At 47.9% G+C, this 20,549-nt stretch overlaps 1 protein-coding gene across 2 annotated transcripts in view; it reads left to right on the plus strand.

Annotated features, from left to right (window-relative positions):
• Positions 1–10,862: 10,862 nt before the first annotated feature.
• Positions 10,863–20,549, plus strand: part of CRX (cone-rod homeobox) — a 28,825-nt gene continuing 19,138 nt past the window's right edge. The window contains exons 1-3 of one of the 2 annotated variants that reach the window (XM_030912921.1): positions 10,863–10,962; positions 13,063–13,214; positions 16,876–17,523. In XM_030912921.1, coding sequence (XP_030768781.1) covers positions 10,863–10,962; positions 13,063–13,214; positions 16,876–17,523 — 900 coding nt within the window. Of the gene's footprint in view, positions 10,963–13,062; positions 13,215–16,875; positions 17,524–20,549 lie in introns of those variants that run through there. The other variant, XM_030912920.1, reaches the window with a different exon arrangement.

A 20,549-nucleotide genomic window follows, 5' to 3' on the forward strand; every position in this document is an offset into this window, starting at 1 on the left:
AAACCCCATCTCTACTAAAAATACAAAACAAACAAACAAACAAACAAAAAACGTTAGCCAGGCGTGATGGCACATGCCAGTTGTCCCAGGTTGGGAGGCTGAGGCAGAAGAATTGCTTGAATCCGGGAGGTGGAGGTTGCAATGAGCCGAGATCGCGCCACTGCACTCCAGCCTGGATGACAGAGACTCCGTCTCAAAATAACAACAACAACAAAAACAACAAAAACCCAGAAAGGGGTGATCCTAAATGTGAGCTTTCTTGGCTTTCCTGTAAGGTCAACTGCTTAGCCGGGCAACCTGGCTCAGATTTGACGACGAAGACAATGAAAGTGTGTGCTTTTGTTCCAGGCCCTGCAAATGGTCCCCAGTGGGGCAAGTTCACCAGTTTCCTTGCCTCCACTCTCTGGAGGTTCATATTTAACATTATCGGTTTTTGGAGAAGTGGGAGAGGACAGAGGGATCCCAGGATAGGGGGCTGGGGGAATAGGACCTTCAGGAATTACTCTAGCCTTGAAATCCTGGATTCTCCACTGCCAGCCTGTGTGTGATCCCGAGTAAGTCACACTTTTGAGCCTGACGATGCTGTCTAATCTGTAAGCATCAGGCAAACCAGCATCTCAGGCCTGTAATCCCAGCACTTTGGGAGGCTGAGGCAGGAGGATCTACTGAGGTCAGGAGTTCAAGACCAGCCTAGGCAACATGGCAAGACACTCCTCTCTACACAAAAATGAAAAAAATTAGCTAGGCGTGGTGGCACACCTGTAGTCCCAGCTACTTGGGAGGCTGAGGTAGGAGGATGGCTTGAGCTCAGGAGGTCGAGGCTGCAGTGAACTATGATTTTGCCACTGCACTCCAGCCTGGGTGGACAGAGTGAGACGCTGTCCCTAAGACCAAAACCAAAACCAAAATGTAAGCATCATAGTAATACAATCTCTACCTCCCAAGGTTGTGCTGGGGATTTAATGACATCCTGTATAGAGAAGGCTTGTGTATTAGTTACCTATTGCTGGGTAACAGCTTATCCCAAAATTTAGCAGCTTCAAACAATAAACATTTCTTTTTTTTTTTTCTTTTTTGTGAGACGGAGTCTTGCTTTGTCACCCAGACTGGAGCGCAGTGGCGTGATCTTGGCTCACTGCAAGCTCCGCCTCCCAGGTTCATGCCATTCTCCTACCTCAGCCTCCCGAGTAGCTGGGACTACAGGCGCCCACTACCACGCCCAGTTAATTTTTTGTATTTTTAGTATAGACGGGGTTTCACCGTGTTAACCAGGATGGTCTTGATCTCCTGACCTCGTGATCCTCCCGCCTCAGCCTCCCAAAGTGCTGGGATTACAGGCATGAGCCACCACGCCCGGCCCAAACAATAAACATTTATGATCTCTCATAGTTTCTGATGGACAGGAGTCCAAGAGTGGCTTAACTGGATTATTCCGGCTCAGGGTGTTCCACGGGGCTGTAGTCACATGTCGACCAGGACTGAAGTCACTTACTGGCTTGGCTGAGGCTGGGGAGATAACATCCATAGTAGCTTACTCTCACAGCTGTTGGCAGGAGGCCTCATTTCTTTGCCACATAGACCTCTCCATGGGATGGCTTGAGCATCCTCACAACATGGCGGCTGGCTGTCCTTAGAGCAGGTGCTAGCCTTGGAAGCTACGCTCTGTCATTTCTGCAATATCCCGTTGGTTACACACGTCAGCCTGCTTGTTAGTAGGGACTACACAGGGCATGAATATCAGCGGGTAAGGATTATTGGGAGTTACCTTGGAGGCAGTTTGATTTTGGGGATTTAATGTAGCTGCTTTTGATTTTATTGTCAGCACTGAGCCTCCTCGTGACATTCCTGCCAGGTTTTACTTGTTCTTTCTGCTTTTCTCCATGACCACTCTGCTGTGGGGTGCCTTGTTTCTCCTCCAACAAGACCAAGTTGGAGACTCCGTCTCACTCAGGGTGACAGTGTGAGAGTCCAGCCCAGCCTCCAAGCCTTTGCACCTGTTTTTTTTTTTTTTTTTTTTTTTCCTGGAAATCTCTATCCCAGATCCACAAAACTTCTTAGATGCCTCACTCCACCCCAAACTCCTTCATTCTCATAACAACCTGTTTTATTTTCTTGGGAGTTCTTGAAACTTTCTAAAGGCTTTTTTTTCCACCTGTTTTATTTTCCGGGAGTTTTTGAAACTTGCTGAAGGCTTTTTTTTTTTTTTTTTTTTTTTTTTTGAGACAGCGTCTTGCTCTGTCGCCCAGGCTGGAGTGCAGTAGTGACATCTCAGCTCACTGCAACCTCCGCCTCCCAGGTTGAAGTGATTCTCAAGTAGTTGGGATTACAGGCACGCATCACCATGTCTGGCTAATCTTTGTATTTTTAGTAGAGATGGGGTTTTACCATGTTGGCCAGGCTGATCTCAAACTCCTGACTTCAAATGATCCTCATAACTCAGCCTCACAAAGTGTTGGAATTACAGGCGTGAGTCCCTGCCCCCGGCCATGGCATCTTTATTTAAAAAAAAAAAAAAAAAAAGCCAGGCGTGGTGGCTCACGCCTGTAATCCCAGCACTTTGGGAGGTCGAGGTGGGAGGATCACCCAAGGTCAGGAGTTTGAGACCAGCCTGGCCAACATGGTGAAACCCCGTCTCTACTAAACATACAAAAAATTAGCTGGGTGTGGTGACAGGCACTTGTAATCTCAGCTACTCGGGAGGCTGAGGCAGGAGAATCACTTGAACCCGGGAGGCAGAGGCTGCAGTGAGCCGAGATCGCACCATTGCACTACAGCCTGGGGGACAAGAGTGAGACTATTTTTTTTTCCTTGTTCATTACTGGTTTCTCTAGGAACGGAACCAAGAAGTTCAATTCTATGAGAACAGAGGAGCTGTGGTCTTATTTCTTGCTATATTCCTAGTTCCTAGAGCAGGGAAGGCATTCAAAAAATATTTACTGAATTAGCAGTAGAATCTCACTTAAAATAAACAGAATCTGTCCCCCCTCCTCACGTGAGGGATGAGAAGGAAAGGACAGTGAGAGAAATGAAGGGGTGAGAGCTGAAAATAAACGCCATCCATTTTTCATTTTTTTTTTTTTTCTCGGCTCACTGCAAACTCCGCCTACCGGGTTCACGCCATTCTCCTGCCTTAGCCTCCTGAATAACTGGGACTACAGGCGCCCGCCACCACGCCCAGCTAATTTTTTATGTATTTTTAGTAGAGACGGGGTTTCACCATGTTAGCCAGGATGGTCTCGATCTCCTGACCTCGTGATCCGCCTGCCTTGGCCTCCCAAAGTGCTGGGATTACAGGCGTGAGCCACCGTGACCGGCAACGCCATCCATTTTTAATTCTATTTCTTATGTTTCAAATATTTATTGGGGGTGCTGGGGACATGGCAGGAACCGAGATATTTCCAGTCCCTGAACTCAGGTAACTGATAGAATTTGAGGGAGAGAGATAGATAAACAAACATATAAATATGTCATTTAATACAAGCTGTGTCTTGAAGACAAGGAGGTAGGGAGTGTGTGTGTGTGTGTAAAATCCAGTTCAGGGGCGTAGGTTGGTTTCTCTGGGGAAAGTAGCTGAGCTGAGACCTGGAGGAGAAGGGGTTAGCTGGTGAGAGGGGTTTTGGGGTGGGGAAGAGGCGTTCCTAGCCCAGGAAACGGCTTATGTAAATAGCCCTGGAGGTTGAGAGGTTTTCTGAGGCCATCCTAATGAGGGCAGTGAGGAACCCTCAGAGGGTTTTCATGTTCTGTTTGCTTTTTTGAAGATTTCATTGTTGTTTTTGCTTTTGACAAAACCACACACACACACACACACACACGCACGCACACACGCACAATTAAAAAGGAATCCAAACTATAGAAACAAGATACGGCTTTAGCACTCCTTCCCAGAGGCAGTCACTGGTACCAGTAGCTTGCTTCCTTCCTGGGAATTTTCTATGCATATACAAGTGTATATTCTACACATGAGTAAAATCAATGCCTCATTTAATTAATTAATTAATAATAATACTTATTATTATTATTATTATTATTATTTTTTCTTTTTTTTTTTGAGACGGAGTCTCGCTCTGTCGCCCGGGCTGGAGTGCAGTGGCCGGATCTCAGCTCACTGCAAGCTCCGCCTCCCGGGTTTACGCCATTCTCCTGCCTCAGCCTCCCGAGTAGCTGGGACTACAGGCGCCCGCCACCTCGCCCGGCTAGTTTTTTGTATTTTTTAGTAGAGACGGGGTTTCACCGTGTTAGCCAGGATGGTCTCGATCTCCTGACCTCGTGATCCGCCCGTCTCGGCCTCCCAAAGTGCTGGGATTACAGGCTTGAGCCACCGCGCCCGGCCTATACTTATTATTTTTGAGATGGAGTCTCACTCTGCCACCCAGGCTGGAGTGCACTGGCACAATCTCGGCTCACTGCAAACTCCACCTCCCAGGTTCCAGAGGGTCTCCTGCCTCAGCTTCCCAAGTAGCTGGGATTACAGGCATGCAACACCATGCCTGGCTAATTTTTGTGTTTTTATTTTATTTTTATTTTAAAATTTATTTTATTATTATTACTTTTTTTTTGAGATGGAGTTTCGCTCTTGTTGCCCAGGCTGGAGTGCAATGGCGGGATCTCGGCTCACTGCAACCTCTGCCTCCCGGGTTCAAGCGATTTCCCTGCCTCAGCCTCTGGAGTAGCTGGGATTACAGGCGCCCACCACCATGCCCGCCTAATTTTGTATTTTTAGTAGAGACAGAGTTTTGCCATGTTGGCCAGGCTGGTCTCGAACTCTTGACCTCAGGTGATCAATCTGCCTCGGCATCCCGAAGTGCTGGGATTGCAGGCATGAGCAACTGCACCTGGCCTATTTATTATTGTTTTTGAGACAAGGTCTTGCTCTATTGCCCAGGCTGGTGTGCAGTGGCATGCTCATAGCTCACTGCAGTCTCCAAATCCTGGGCTCCGGCAATCCTCCCACCTCAGCCTCCTGAGTAACTGAGACTACAGGTGCAGGCCACCATGCCTGAGCAATTTTTGTATTTTGTGTGTGTTTGTGTGTGTGTGTGTGTGTGTGTGGAGACAGGGTTTTACCATGTTACGCAGACTGGTCTCAAGCTCCTGAGCTCAAGCAATCTGCCCACCTTGACCTCCCAAACTGCTGAGATCATAGGTGTGAGACACAGCACCTGGCCGTCTGCATTGCTTTAAAAATCACAAATGGGGCCATGCGTGGTGGCTCAAGCCTATAATCCCAGCACTTTGGGAGGCCGAGATGGGCGGATCACGAGGTCAGGAGATCGAGACCATCCTGGCTAACACGGTGAAACCCCATCTCTACTAAAAAAAAAAAAAAAACTAGCCGGGCGTGGTGGTGGGTGCCTGTAGTCCCAGCTACTTGGGAGGCTGAGGCAGGAGAATGGCGTAAACCCAGGAGGTAGAGCTTGCAGTGAGCTGAGATCCGGCTACTGCACTCCAGCCTGGGCGACAGAGCGAGACTCCATCTCAAAAAAAAAAAAAAAAAAAAAACACAAATGGTTGCGAGGTATACACACTGCCCAGCACCATACTTGTTTCCTTTGAAGATACAAATATTATAATATTATAATATTTATAATATATAATAACGGCCGGGCGCGGTGGCTCACGCCTGTAATCCCAGCACTTTGGGAGGCCGAGGCGGGCAGATCACAAGGTCAGGAGATCGAGACCATGGTGAAACCCCGTCTCTACTAAAAATACAAAAAATTAGCTGGGCGCGGTGGCGGGCGCCTGTAGTCCCAGCTACTAGGGAGGCTGAGGCAGGAGAATGGCGTGAACCCAGGAGGCAGAGCTTGCAGTGAGCCGAGATCACGCCACTGCACTCCAGCCTGGTGGACAGAGTGAGACTCCGTCTCAAAAAAAAAGAAAAAAAAAATATATAAAATAACAAATACATATAATAAATATATATCGTTTGGTCATATACAATATATAAAATAACATTCACAAACACTTATTGTCAAAGTACAATTAAATTAAAAAGAAAAAAACCATTTGGCCAGGTGTGGTGGCTCATGTCTGTAGTCCTAGAACTTTGGGAGGCTGAGGTGGGAAGATCACTTGAGCCCAGGAGTTGGAGGCTGCAGTGAGCTATGGCCACGCCACTGCACTTCAGCCTGGATGACAGAGGGAGACCCTATCTCTTAAAAAATCCCAAAAACAAATCTGATTCTCTGACACATATATAACAAGCACGGGTCAAAGATTTATTTAAGCCATGAATGAAGGAACCAGCTGTCTCAAAGGAGAATTTGGGCTGGATGCAGTGGCTCATGCCTGTCATCCCAGCACTTTGGGAGGCTGAGGCGGGCAGGTCACAAGGCCAAGAGATCGAGAGCATCCTGGCCAACGTGGTGAAACCCCATCTCTACTAAAAATACAAAAATTAGCCAGGCATGGTGGCAGGCGCCTGAGGTTGGGAGTTCGAGACCAGCTTGGCCAACAATGGTGAAACCTTGTCTCTACTAAGAATACAAAAAATTATCTGGGCGTGGTGGCTCACGCCTGTAATCCCAGCTACTTGGGAAGCTGAGGCAGGAGAATCGCTTGAACCCAGGAGGCGGAGGTTGCAGTGAGCCGAGATTGTGCCACTGTACTCCGGCCTGGGCGACAGAGAGAGACTCCTTAAAAAAAAAAAAAAAAGGATAATTTGATGAACAGAAGTTAATACGTTTAGTCAGGAAAGACGTGCTGGAGAAAGTTTGCCAGGTTAGATACAAAACTGGTTAAAGACCTACAGGGCAATACAACTGTGACCTTTGAGGTTATCTTTTCTACCAGAGAGAAATCATTTGCAACCAAACTTCCTGAGGTTACTATTTACCTTGTTGAAGTCTAGACTCTAATCAATAATGAATAGTAGGCCAGGCGCGGTGACTCATGCCTGTAATCCCAGCACTTTGGGAGGCCGAGGCGAGAGAACTACGAGGTCAGGAGTTCGAGACCAGCCTGGCCAACATGGTGAAACCCTGTCTCTACTAAAAATACAAATATTAGCTGGGCGTGGTGGTGGGTGCCTGTAGTCCCAGCTACTCGGGAGGCTGAGGCAGGAGAATCGCTTGAACCCAGGACACAGAGGCTTCAGTGAGCCAAGATCATGCCATTGCACTCCAGCCTGGGCGACAGAGCAAGACTCTGTCTCAAAGAAACAAAACAAAACAAACAAAGAAACAAACAAAAGAATAGTAAATCAAACACAGGTGCAGTCCCTTAGAACAGGATCCCCAGCCCCCAGTTTGTCGTCTGTTAGGAATGGGGTTGCACAGCTGGTGAGCGAGCATTACCGCCTGAGCCCTGTCTCCTGTCAGATCAGTAGTGGTTCTAGATTCTCACAGGAGCGTGAGCCCTATTGTGAACTGCGTGTGTGAGAGATCTAGGTTGCATGCTCCTTATGAGAATCTAATGCACTGCCCACCCCCATGCATAGAATACATTATCTTTCATGAAACCAGTCCCTGGTGCCAAAAAGGTTGAGGACTGCTGCCTTAGAATATGTAGTAGGCCGGGCGTGGTGGCTCAAGCCTGTAATCCCAGCACTTTGGGAGGCCGAGACGGGTGGATCACGAGGTCAGGAGATCGAGACCATCCTGGCTAACACGGTGAAACCCTGTCTCTACTAAAAAATACAAAAAAAAAAAAAAAAAAAAAACTAGCCGGGCGAGGTGGCGGGCGCCTGTAGTCCCAGCTACTCGGGAGGCTGAGGCAGGAGAATGGCATGAACCCGGGAGGCGGAGCTTGCAGCGAGCCGAGATCCGGCCACTGCACTCCATCCTGGGCGACAGAGGGAGACTCCATCTCAAAAAAAAAAAAAAAGAATATGAAGTAAACTTCAGGTGGGTCTGTTAGACAAGACTCCCAAATGACTTGGAAATGACATGCTGTCAGTCTTTTGTCTTACTGCCAAGCCTAGAATATTTTTTTTTTTTTTTGAGATGAAGTCTCGCTCTTGTGCCCCAGGCTGGAGTGCAATGGCACAATCTCGGCTCACTGCAACTTCTGCCTCCTGAGCTCAAGCGATTCTCCTGCCTCAGCCTCCTGAGTAGCTGGGATTACAGGCACCTGCCACCATGCCCGGCCAATTTTTGTATTTTTAGTAGAGACGGGGTTTCACCATGTTGGCCAGGTTAGTCTCGAACTCCTGACCTCAGGTGATCCGGCCACCTTGGCCTCCCAAAGTTCTGGGATTAGAGGCATGAGCCACTGCGCCCGGTCCCTAGAACAATTTTTTAAAAATTATATACTAGAGATCTTTTAAAATCAGTTCAGAGAGTAGCCTTATGCTTTATTTTTTTTTTTTCCTGAGACAGAGTCTTGCTCTGTCACCCAGGCTGGAGTGCAATTGTGCGATCTTGGCTCACTGCAACTTTTGCCTCCCCGGTTCAAGTGATTCTCCTGCCTCAGCCTCCTGAGTAGCTGGGATTACAGGCACCCACCACCATGCCCAGCTTTTTTTGTATTTTCGGTAGAGACAAGGTTTCACCATGTTGGCCAGGCTGGTCTCGAGCTCCTGACCTTCGGTGATCCGCCTGCCTTGGCCTCCCAAAGTGCTGAGATTACAGGCGTGAGCCACTGTGCCCAGGCTTACTTTTTTTTTTTTTTTTTTTTTTTTTTTTGAGACGGAGTCTCGCTCTGCCGCCCAGGCTGGAGTGCAGTGGCCGGATCTCAGCTCACTGCAAGCTCCGCCTCCCGGGTTCACGCCATTCTCCTGCCTCAGCCTCCCAAGTAGCTGGGACTACAGGCGCCCGCCATGTCGCCCGGCTAGTTTTTTGTATTTTTAGTAGAGACGGGGTTTCACCATGTTAGCCAGGATGGTCTCGATCTCCTGACCTCGTGATCCACCCGTCTCGGCCTCCCAAAGTGCTGGGATTACAGGCTTGAGCCACCGCGCCCGGCCCAGGCTTACTTTAAAAATAAAAAAAAATAATTTTTTGTAGAGACAGGAGAGTTTCGCTATGTTGCCACCTGAACATAAATGCTATTTTCTTTTTCTTTTCTTTTTTTTGAGATGGAGTCTGTAGCCCAGGCTGGGGTGTGGTGGCACCATCTTGGCTCGCTACAATCTCCGCCTCCTGGGTTCAAGTGATTCTCCTGCCTCATCCTCCCAAGTAGCTGGGATTACAGGCACACGCCACCACACCTGGCTCATTTTTGTATTTTTAGTAAAGAAGGAGTTTCACCATGTTGACCAGGCTAATCTCAAACTCCTGACCTCAACTGATCTGCCTGCCTTGGCCTCCCAAAGTGCTGGGATTACAGGTGTGAGCCACCGCGCCTGGCCCTTAATGCGATTTTCATTCCCATTTTCCAACAAGGCGACTGAGGTGTACATTGAAGGTGAATTACTAGGAGAAAAGAAAGATGGCATTTTACTTCGATAAGTTTGTTGCAACCTGTTCTGCTACCTATCTGCCACGGGAGTGCGCCTTTCCCGACACTGACCCCAGTGCTGGAAGTTATCAACCTCTTTCATCTTTGCCAACCTGATAGGTCAAGGTGATCATGGAAGATCCACAATCACTGGTTTTTTTTTTTTTTTCTTTTCAGAGATGGGGGTCTCACTATGTTGCCTAGGCTGATTTTGAACATCTGGGCTCAAGTGATTCTCCTGCCTTGACCTCCCAAAGCGCTGGGACTGCAGGTGTGAGCTGCCTTTCTTGGCCCCTACTGTAGTTTTTTGTTGTTGTTGTTGCTGTTTTGTTTTGTTTTGTTTTGAGACAGAGTCTTGCTCTGTTGCCCAGGCTGGAGTGCGGTGGTGCCGTCTCGGCCCACTGCAACCTCTGCCTCCCGGGTTCCAGCGATTCTCCTGCCTCAGTCTCTCGAGTAGCTGGGATTACAGGCGTGGGCCACCATGCCTGGCTAATTTTTGCATTTTTAATACAGATCGGGATTCACCATATTGGCCAGGCTGGTCTTGGACTCCCGACCTCAGGTGATCCGCCCATCTCAGCCTCCCAAAGTGCTGGGATTACAGGCATGAGCCACCTTGCCTGGCCTTTACTGTCCTTTTAATGCAACTCTCCCTTAGGGTGACCAGCCAATCCAGTTTGGCTGGGACCATTCTGGTTCTAGCCTGAAAGTCCTATGTTCCAAGATACACCCACCTCTCCTCCATTCTGGGCAAACAGGGATGGTTGGTCAACCTGCAGTCCTTGGTTATCAGTGAGGCTGAGAGTGTTTGCCCATGGTCACAGAAAGAAGGGATCTTGGATGAGGAAGTGTTACGGGATCAGATTTGTTTTGTTTTTTCTTAGAGTCTTGCTGTGTCACCCAGGCTGGATGGAGTACAGTGACCTGAACACAGCTCACTGCAGCCCTAAACTCCTGGGCTCAAGTGATCCTCCCACCTCAGCCTCCTGGGTAGCTGGGATTACAGGCATGCATCACCACTCCCAGTTAACTTTTTAAAAAACACTTTTTTTTTGGAGACAGGGTCTTGCTATATTGCCCAGGCTGGTCTCAAACTCCTGAGCTCAAGTGATCCTCCCACCTTGGCCTCCCAAAGTGCTGGGACTACAGATGTGAGACATTGTGCCCAGCCAGGATGAGATTGTTTTAGAGGGTAGAGTAGGAATAAGAGCTCGCACTTATGAGGCGCGTGATCACTTCAGCTCTCTGCTTTGCAGAGTCTCAAGGAAGCTCTGAGAACCTTAAGCAGAGGCCATTTTACATGTGAGGACACAGAGGTACGGAGGTGAGATAAATGGCCAAGGTCACGTACCTAAGAGAAGACCGAGGCAGGATTTGAATCTCAGCCTGCTTGTAACCCCATGGTGAGTAACTGGTAAGTGAGTGAGCATCCCTTCTCTTCTCTTGCAGGCCCCCTGACTTGGGCCTCAGCGTCCCGGAAGATCATGATGGCGTATATGAACCCGGGGCCTCACTATTCTGTCAACGCCTTGGCCCTAAGTGGCCCCAGTGTGGATCTGATGCACCAGGCTGTGCCCTACCCAAGTGAGTACAGTCATTTCTCTTGGCACCCCAGGCTGGCCTCACCTCTTAGAGCACCTCTGGGGTCCCTCTGCCCCCAGGAAAAAAGCAGTCACAGGGGCGACTTCAGGGCCATATACCAGCCCTCTGCATTCATCTGAAATGCATGTCACTTAGAAAAACATGTGTAGTCCTAGAAATTCAGGACAGAGGTTCCTTTTGGGGTGGGGAAGAGGGAATGTAATTTGGAAGGGGAATCAAGAGGAATTTTCATCTGTTAGCAAAACTTTATTATTAGACCGGGCGCGGTGGCTCAAGCCTGTAATCCCAGCACTTTGGGAGGCCGAGACGGGCGGATCACGAGGTCAGGAGATCGAGACCATCCTGGCTAACATGGTGAAACCCTGTCTCTACTAAAAATACAAAAAAAAAAAACTAGCCGGGCGACGTGGCGGGCACCTGTAGTCCCAGCTACTCGGGACGCTGAGGCAGGAGAATGGCGTAAACCCGGGAGGCGGAGCTTGCAGTGAGCTGAGATTCGGCAACTGCACTCCAGCCCAGGGGACAGAGCAAGACTCCGTCTCAAAAAAAAAAAAAAAACAAACAAACAAAAAAAAAACTTTATTATTTATTTATTTTTCAGAGATAGGATTTTGCACTCTGTCGCCCAGGCTGGAGTGCAGTGGTGACGGTCACGGCTCACTGCAGCCTCAAACTCCTGGGTTCAAGCGATCCTCCCACTTTAGCCTCCTGAGTAGCTGGGACTGCAGGTGTGAGCCATCGTGCCGAGGCAGCAAAGCTTTGTTTATTTGTTTGTTTGTTTTATTTCATTTTTGAGACAGGGACTCACTCTTGTTGTCCACTCTGAAGTGCAATGGTGCAATCATGGCTCACTGCAGCCTTGAACTCCTGGGCTCAAGCGATCCTCTTGCCTCGGCCTCCCAAATAGCTAGGATTACAGGTGCATGCCACCATGTCTGGCTAACTTTTTAAAGTTTTTGTAGATTGTGCAGGATCCGGATTATACAAAACATAGAAAAAAATTAATTTTTTTTTTTTTTTTGTAGAGATTGGGTCTCCCTATGTTGCCCGGGCTGATCTCAAACTCCTGGGTTCAAATAATCCACCTGACTCAGCCTCCCAAAGTGCTGGGATTACAGGCATGAGCCACTGCACCTGGCCTGCAAAGCCTTATTTATTTATTTATTTATTTATTTTGAGATGGAGTTTAGACAGACTTTCACTCCTGCCCAGGCTGGAGTGCAATGGTGCAATCTTGGCTCACTGCAACTTCCGCCTCCCAGGTTCCAGTGACTCTCCTGCCTCAGCCTCCCAAGTAGCTGGGATTACAGGCACACGCCACCATGCCCAGCTAATTTTCATAAAGCCTATTTTTAAGAGAAGTGAGTACTCAGTTATTTGTAGCATTATTAGCATTATTCTTTAGCTCTTGTTTTTGTTTTTGTTTTTCTTTTTCGCATTACGTTGAGCAGTGTGGACTTGCTACTTTCTTTTTTTTTTTCTGAGACTGAACCTCGTTCTGTCACCAGGCTGAAGTGCAGTGTCGTAATCTCAGCTCACTGCAACCTCTGCCTTCTGGGTTCAAGCGATTCTGCTGCCTCAGCCTCCCGAGTAGCTGGGAGCCACCACACCTGGCTAATGTTTTGTATTTTTAGTAGAGACAGGGGTTCACCATGTTGGCCAGGCTGGTTCTTGATCTCTTGACTTTGTGATCTGCCCGCCTCGGCCTCCCAAAGTGCTGGGATTACACGCATGAGCCACCGCGCCCGGCCCAGACTTGCTACTTTTATAGGCTAGAAATTGTTGAATGGCAGTGATGTCATGCTTCAACTGAATATGTTTTAGTGCATGAGAAAGCTTAGAAGAGGGAGAAACGGCTCACACACCTCCTCGTAGAGCTAAAACCAATTCCCCTTGGGGTCAGGCAGGAGCCACAGAGTGCCAGGCACAGAGGAAGGCATAGAAGGAAAGGGAATGTGCATTCCATTCTTAGTTTAGGCAGATGGCAACCGGGATGGAATTCTTGGCATCCCACCCAGCCTCAGGGCCTCACATCAGCCCATGGTGGATGACCTGAGGGTCCTGTTTCCCGTCCCACCCCAGGCGCCCCCAGGAAGCAGCGGCGGGAGCGGACCACCTTCACCCGGAGCCAACTGGAGGAGCTGGAGGCACTGTTTGCCAAGACCCAGTACCCAGACGTCTATGCCCGCGAGGAGGTGGCTCTGAAGATCAATCTGCCTGAGTCCAGGGTTCAGGTGGGGTGGCGGGTCCCTGGACCCCTCCCGACCCTTCCTGTGACCTTCCAGGGGCCCTCCCTGGAACTCAGAGTGATGGGAGGAGGGAGAGATCACAGAGTGACAGCCAAAGTTATCAAGGAGACAATAATTCCTCTCCCCACCATACCACTGACCGCCTCTTAAGGCTCTCATCGCCCCTGGCTCCTCTCCAGCCGCGCCGGCCTCTGACCTGCCTGCCAAGCACCCTCCTGCCTCGGCCCTTTGCAATAAGTTTTCTCTATCTGGAATCCTTATTTTCCAGATAACCACACAGCAGGTCCCTTGTTCGAGTCTTTGTTTATCAATCAATGAGACCCACGCTGAACACAGCATTTAACATTGCAGTATTTCCCCAAGACCCTGACTCTACTGCTGCCCGCTATCCCGCTCAATCGTTTCCTCCACAGTGTCTATCGCCCTCTGAGATACCATAGAGTTTATGTATGTTTGTATCTATCGCCCTCTGAGATACCATAGAGTTTACGTATGCTTGTATCTATCGCCCTCTGAGATACCATAGAGTTTACGTATGCTTGTATCTATCGCCCTCTGAGATACCATAGAGTTTACGTATGCTTGTATCTATCGCCCTCTGAGATACCATAGAGTTTACGTATGCTTGTATCTATCGCCCTCTGAGATACCATAGAGTTTACGTATGCTTGTATCTATCGCCCTCTGAGATACCATAGAGTTTACGTATGCTTGTATCTATCGCCCTCTGAGATACCATACAGTTTACGTATGTTTGTATCTATCGCCCTCTGAGATACCATACAGTTACATATGTTTGTATGCTGCAGGTACGATGTTACGTATATGTGCCTACACACATGTGTATGATTGGAAGGATAAATGAAATATGTGTGTTTGTGTGATTGTATGTGTGTATGATTAGATAGATTAGTGCATAGCTTTGTATGATGTTATGTGTGTACAATGTATGTGCCTATAATTGTATATTTGTATGTTCATATGATCATGCGCTCATACAGTTTACATATGGTATCTCAGAGTCCGTTTATTTAGACTCTGTCTCTCCCAACTAGAATGTCAATTCCACTGATGGACCCTCAGAGTAGCAGAAGATGGTTAATGCATGTTTATTCATTGACTGAATAGACAGATGGATGGATAGGTGGATGCAGAGATGAATGTATGTGTGACTGTATATGTGTGTGTGCATGTATGACTGGAAGCATGGATGAGTGTATGTATGTGTATATATAAGTGTCTGTGTGTATGATGGACGGATACATTTATATATGTGTGTTTGTACGAACGCACGTAGGTATGATTAGATGATGAATGTATGCACACTTGATATATGTATACATGATGTATGTACACATGTACAATTGCATGTATACACGCATGCATGATTGGATGGATGGGTGTATTTATTTATTTATTTGAAACAGAGTCTCGCTCTGTTGCCCAGGCTGGAGTGGCACGATCTCGGCTCACTGCAACCTCCGCCTCCTGGCTTCAAGCAATTCTCCTGCCTCAGCCTCCTGTGTAGCTGGAATTACAGGCACGCACCACCATACCGGCCTAATTTTTGTATTTTTAATAGAGACAGGATTTCACCCTGTTGGTGAGGCTGGTGTCGAACTCTTGACCTCATGATCCACCTGCTTTGGCCTCCCAAAGTGCTGGGATTATAGATGTGAGCCACTGTGCCCAGCTGGATGGGTGTATTTATGTATATATGAGTGTATGCAGGTACATGTGATTGGACAGATAAATAAAATGTGTGTGTTTGTGTGATTGGATATAAGTATGATTGGATAAATTAATGTGTATATGTGTACGATGTATGTGTGTATGATGTATGTGTGTGTAATTGTGTATTTGTATGCTTGTATAATCAGATGGATGGATGAATGTGCATATGATGTATGTATGATTAGATAGATCCATTAATGTATGATGTATGTGTCTATGATGTATGGATGAATCTATGTATGATGTATGTGTACAATTGTATGTATCATCAGATGGATAAGTGTATGTCTGATGTATGTATGATCAGGTGGACTGGTGAATGTTTGTATGACATATACATGTGTGAGGTATGTATGTATGATCAGATGGATGTCTACATAATGTATGTGTGTATGGTGTATGTATGTATAATTGTATGCATGTATGTTTGTATGCTGCAGGTATGATGTTATGTATATATACATACACACGTGTATGATTGGAAGGATAAATGAAATATGTGTGTTTGTGTGATTGTATGTATGTATGATTAGATAGATTAGTGCGTAGTTACGTATGATGTTATGTGTGTACAACGTATGTGCCTATAATTGTATATTTGTATGTTCATATGATCAGATGGATGAATATGTGTATGAAGTATGTATGATCAGATAGATGGATAAATGTATGCATGATGCATGCATGTATGGTGCATGCCTGTATAATTGTATGTGTGTATGTTTGTATTAGATGGATGGATGAATGCCTGTAGGGTATGATGTATGTATGCATGCATGCATGATTGGATGACTGGATGGATTTATTTATGTATATATGAGTGTATGCATGTATATATAACTAGATGGATAAATGAAATATGTGTTTGTATGATTGTATGTATGGATTAATGTATATATATGCATGATGTATGTGTGTATGATGTGTGTACAATGTATGTATGTATAATTGTATATCTGTATGATCAGATGGATGGCTATGTGTATAATGTATGTGTGATCAGATGGCTCCATTAATGCATGTATGATATATGTGTGTATAATGTATGTATGTACATTTGCATGTATGATCAGATGGACCAAGGAATGTATGTATGATGTATATGTATATGATGTATGTATGATCAGATAGATGGGTAAATGTAGGCATGACATATCTGTATATGGTGTATTTATGTACAATTGTACACGTGCGTGTTTGTATTAGATGGATGAATATGTGTATGATGTATGTATGATCATGTAGATGGGTAAATGTAGGCATGATGTATGTGCATATGGTGTATGTATGTATAACTGTACATGTGCATGTTTGTATTAGATGGGTGGTGAATATGTGTATGATGTATGTATGCATGATCAGATATTCCATTAATGCATGTATGATGTATGTGTGTATGATGTATGTATGTATACTTGTATGTATGATCAGATGGACCAGGGAATGTATGATGTATATGTGTGTGATGTATGCATGCGTGATCAGATAGATGGGTAAATGTAGGCATGATATACATGTGTATGGTGTATGTATGTATAATTGTACGTGTGCATGTTTGTATTAGATGGGTGGATGAATATGTGTATGATGTATGTATGATCATATAGATGGGTAAATATAAGCATGATGTATGTGCGTATGGTGTATGTATGCATAATGGTACGTGTGCATGTTTGTATTGGATGGATGAATGCCTGTAGGTATGACGTATGTTTGTGTTCATGCACACACGCAGGTATGATTGGATGGATAGATGGATGGATGGATGAATAGATGCCCCACAGCTGGATGCAAAGTAGAGAGATGTGACCCCAGCACCTCTCACCAACAAGCGTCCTCATCCCCGAGCACCCTGCGGCTCTCCTGGGCCTCTTCCCCACTTACCCACCCCCATCTCCCCTCTTACCCCCAGGTTTGGTTCAAGAACCGCAGGGCTAAATGCAGGCAGCAGCGGCAGCAGCAGAAACAGCAGCAGCAGCCTCCAGGGGGCCAGGCCAAGGCCCGGCCTGCCAAGAGGAAGGCAGGCACGTCCCCAAGACCCTCCACGGATGTTTGTCCAGACCCTCTGGGCATCTCAGATTCCTACAGTCCCCCTCTGCCCGGCCCCTCAGGCTCCCCAACCACGGCAGTGGCCACTGTGTCCATCTGGAGCCCAGCATCAGAGTCCCCTTTGCCTGAGGCGCAGAGGGCTGGGCTGGTGGCCTCCGGGCCGTCTCTGACGTCGGCCCCCTATGCCATGACCTATGCCCCGGCCTCCGCTTTCTGCTCTTCCCCCTCCGCCTATGGGTCTCCGAGCTCCTATTTCAGCGGCCTAGACCCCTACCTTTCTCCCATGGTGCCCCAGTTAGGGGGCCCAGCTCTTAGCCCCCTCTCTGGCCCCTCTGTGGGACCTTCCCTGGCCCAGTCCCCCACCTCCCTATCAGGCCAGAGCTATGGCGCCTACAGCCCCGTGGATAGCTTGGAATTCAAGGACCCCACGGGCACCTGGAAATTCACCTACAATCCCATGGACCCTCTGGACTACAAGGATCAGAGTGCCTGGAAGTTTCAGATCTTGTAGAGGACGCAGTCTCCATCTCTCCCCGTTGGGCGTCGGGACCCTTTCTCTTCCGAATCTGCTTCCCTGCAGCTTAGATCCCGGGACGGCATCCCTGAGAAAGCAACCAGAACCAGCTGTCCTTCCGACAGCCGTGGTCTCGGTGGCTCCGTGTTCAGCTTACAGAGCCCACCCCTTTCCTCCACAGGGAGAGGCGCCTCCCTCTCCCGGGACAGTTCACAGGTCCTAGTGATTCTCTCAACCCCAACACCGTCTGGCACGATTGTGACCGCTGAAGTACACCACGAGCTCCAGGCTTCAGAAAGTGGTGCTGAGAACTTGCTCCGAGAAGAAATCAAACCAAACTTGCAGTTGATTTGGGGTCATGTTTAGGTCAGAATCACCACGCCCTTGAACAAGCAGGTGGAGGAGCTTGATTCCTTAACTTTCCACGTGGACACTTTTCTTTGAGACTCGGAGTCTCGCTCTGTCACCCAGGCTGGAGTGCAGTGGTGCGACCTCAGCTCACTGCAACCTTCGCCTCTTGGGTTCCGGCGATGCTCCTGCCTCAACCTCCCAAGTAGCTGGGATTACAGGTGTGCTCCACCGCACCCAGCTAGTTTTTTGTATTGTTAGTAGAAACGGGGTTTCAGCATGTTGGCCAGGCTGGTCTCGAACCCCTGACCTCAAGTGATCCGCCCGCTTCGGCCTCCCAAAGTGCTGGGATTACAGGCGTGAGCCACGGTGCCTGGCACTACATGTGGACACTTCTTTAGCATATGGTTAAGGACCTTTCTAGAAATTCCAAAGACAGACTTTAAGAAGCCCCATCGGGAAACCTTAGGCCAATGATGCAGTTACATTAAAAATAAATCATCTGGGAATTTTACAGACTTCACAAATGTCAGGCTTACCTGGTAGGTTTAGGGGGCTGTTTGAGAGACAAAGATCTATATTCATATATGTAGCTATACATATATGTACTTTTTCTTCTTAGTTTCTTTAAAAAGACATTTTATCACTCATTTGCTCATTAGCATATTGGGAATGTGTGTATTTGGTAGGGAAATGAAACACAGCTTGCCTGTTGCATCTCTACTCCTTTTTTCTTTCCTTTTAGGATTTTCTAAAGGTGAGACACTGGTGGAATTGGGGTAGCTGCATGGGACGTACCACCTCTAGTTATGGCTATTTCACAGAGAAGAAGCAAATGGACAGCCTCCCATCTGTAAATAAACAAGAGACAGGAAGAGGGGGACATAGATTTGGAGGAGGCACCCCTACATTTCGAAAATACATTTTCTTTTTTAGTTTTTTTTTTTTTTTGGTGTTCAGTTTCGATGGTGGGATTGGAAAATAGAGCATGGCTTCAGGACATTTTCCTGGGGTGGCACCATTATTTCTTGAAATAGAATTTTACTCATGGTGACACAGGCAAGCACTCGTGAGAACCTGAAGACGGACTGAAGTCGTTTGATGCTCAGAAGTTGGGTGCTGGCTCCCTGCCTCCTCAGTCTGAGTTCTCCTTTCAGTTTTGGGTGGGGAGGCAGGATCCAAGAGCCGCTCATCGGTGGGGTTCACAAGGCAAGGGGTAAAAAAAAAGTAGGGCAGGAAGGCAGTGGTGTGCTGGCAGAGGTCTAACAATGGGCTCTCCAAGGAAGAGGAAAAGCTTGGTTGTGGAGTGTTTGTCAGTTTCCGTGGTGTAAATACTCTCACCACAGCTGACTTCAGGCTAGCAACCTGAGGTCGCTGAACTAAGAGTTGGGAAGAAGATAGGGCACAATATACGCTTCCGAGCCGGTGCACACTGTCAGCAGCACCCCAGGGTCAGGAGAAAGGCGAGGTGTGAAGAGAGGCAGAGAGGAGAGAGGCCGAGAGGTATCAGATGATGTTTCCAGCACCAGACCAGAAGAGGTGCATACAGCCTAGACCCCTGAGGGGCACACCCTGATCTCTAGAGCCCACAAAGAGGCTTTTATTCAACATAAAATGTGTTCATCTCTCATAGGCCTGAGTCTTGCTGGGTTCTGGGACATTAAGCCCAGGAGTGGGCCGGGTGCGGTGGCTCACACCTGTAATCCCAGCACTTTTGGGAGGCCGAGGCAGGTGGATCACCTGAGGTCAGGAGTTCGAGACGAGCCTGGCCAACATGGTGAAACCCTGTCTCTACTAACAATACAAAAGTTAGCCGGGCATGGTGGCACACACCTGTAATCCCAGCTACTCGGGAGGCTGAGGCAGGAGAATTGCTGGAACCCGGGAGGCGGAGGTTGAAGAGAGCAGAGATTGTGCCCCTGCGCTCCAGCCTGGGTCACAAGAGCGAAACTCCGTCTCAATCATAACGACAACAAAAATAACCCACGAGTGGCTCAAGAGTCCAGTGTGGGATGAAAATATAAACAGAGGAAGACAACATATGTCATTGGGGAGGCTGGGGGAGCTAGACAAAATTCACACGGGAGGGGCAGGGATGAGATGATATTGTGCCCTGGGTGTGTGCAAACGTTGGGACCAGAATCCACTATAAATTTCATTCTTCAGAGACACTGAAGCTCTGCACTGGAGGCCGGGACTCAGGCATGGACAAGAATCTTCTCCTTATTCACCAGGGAGGCTGTGTCTTGTGCAAACAAGTCGTAGAAACTTGATGGGAGTCGGGGAGGGACTGAAGGATGGATGCAAGGTTCTAGGAAAGAGTGAGAAGTAGTGGAGGCCGAGGGGCTCCCATCACAGGCCGACGGGGTAAGACTTCAAGACAGCCTGATCCTGGGGTCTTCTGAGACTCCGCCAGGAGCCGGAGATGGCAGAGAGCCAAATCTGGCTAGGAGGTTACTAGTTGCTTTTCCTGGGCTGGGCTCCTGAGTGCTGGTTCTTCAAGCTGTGCACGGGGGATTTCAAATGTTCTACGTCCTAAAGCCAGGAAGAGTGACAAGGCAGGTGGGGACAGAAGGAAGAAGCCAGGAGCCTCCCTGAGAAGGTGCCACCTTCTCTGTCCTCTTCTTCCCCACACACTGGCCTCTGGGTCCCCCTTCTCTGCCCACTCACAGAGT

This window comes from Rhinopithecus roxellana, chromosome 12, assembly GCF_007565055.1.
Source record: "Rhinopithecus roxellana isolate Shanxi Qingling chromosome 12, ASM756505v1, whole genome shotgun sequence".
NCBI classification, from domain to species: domain Eukaryota; kingdom Metazoa; phylum Chordata; class Mammalia; order Primates; family Cercopithecidae; genus Rhinopithecus; species Rhinopithecus roxellana.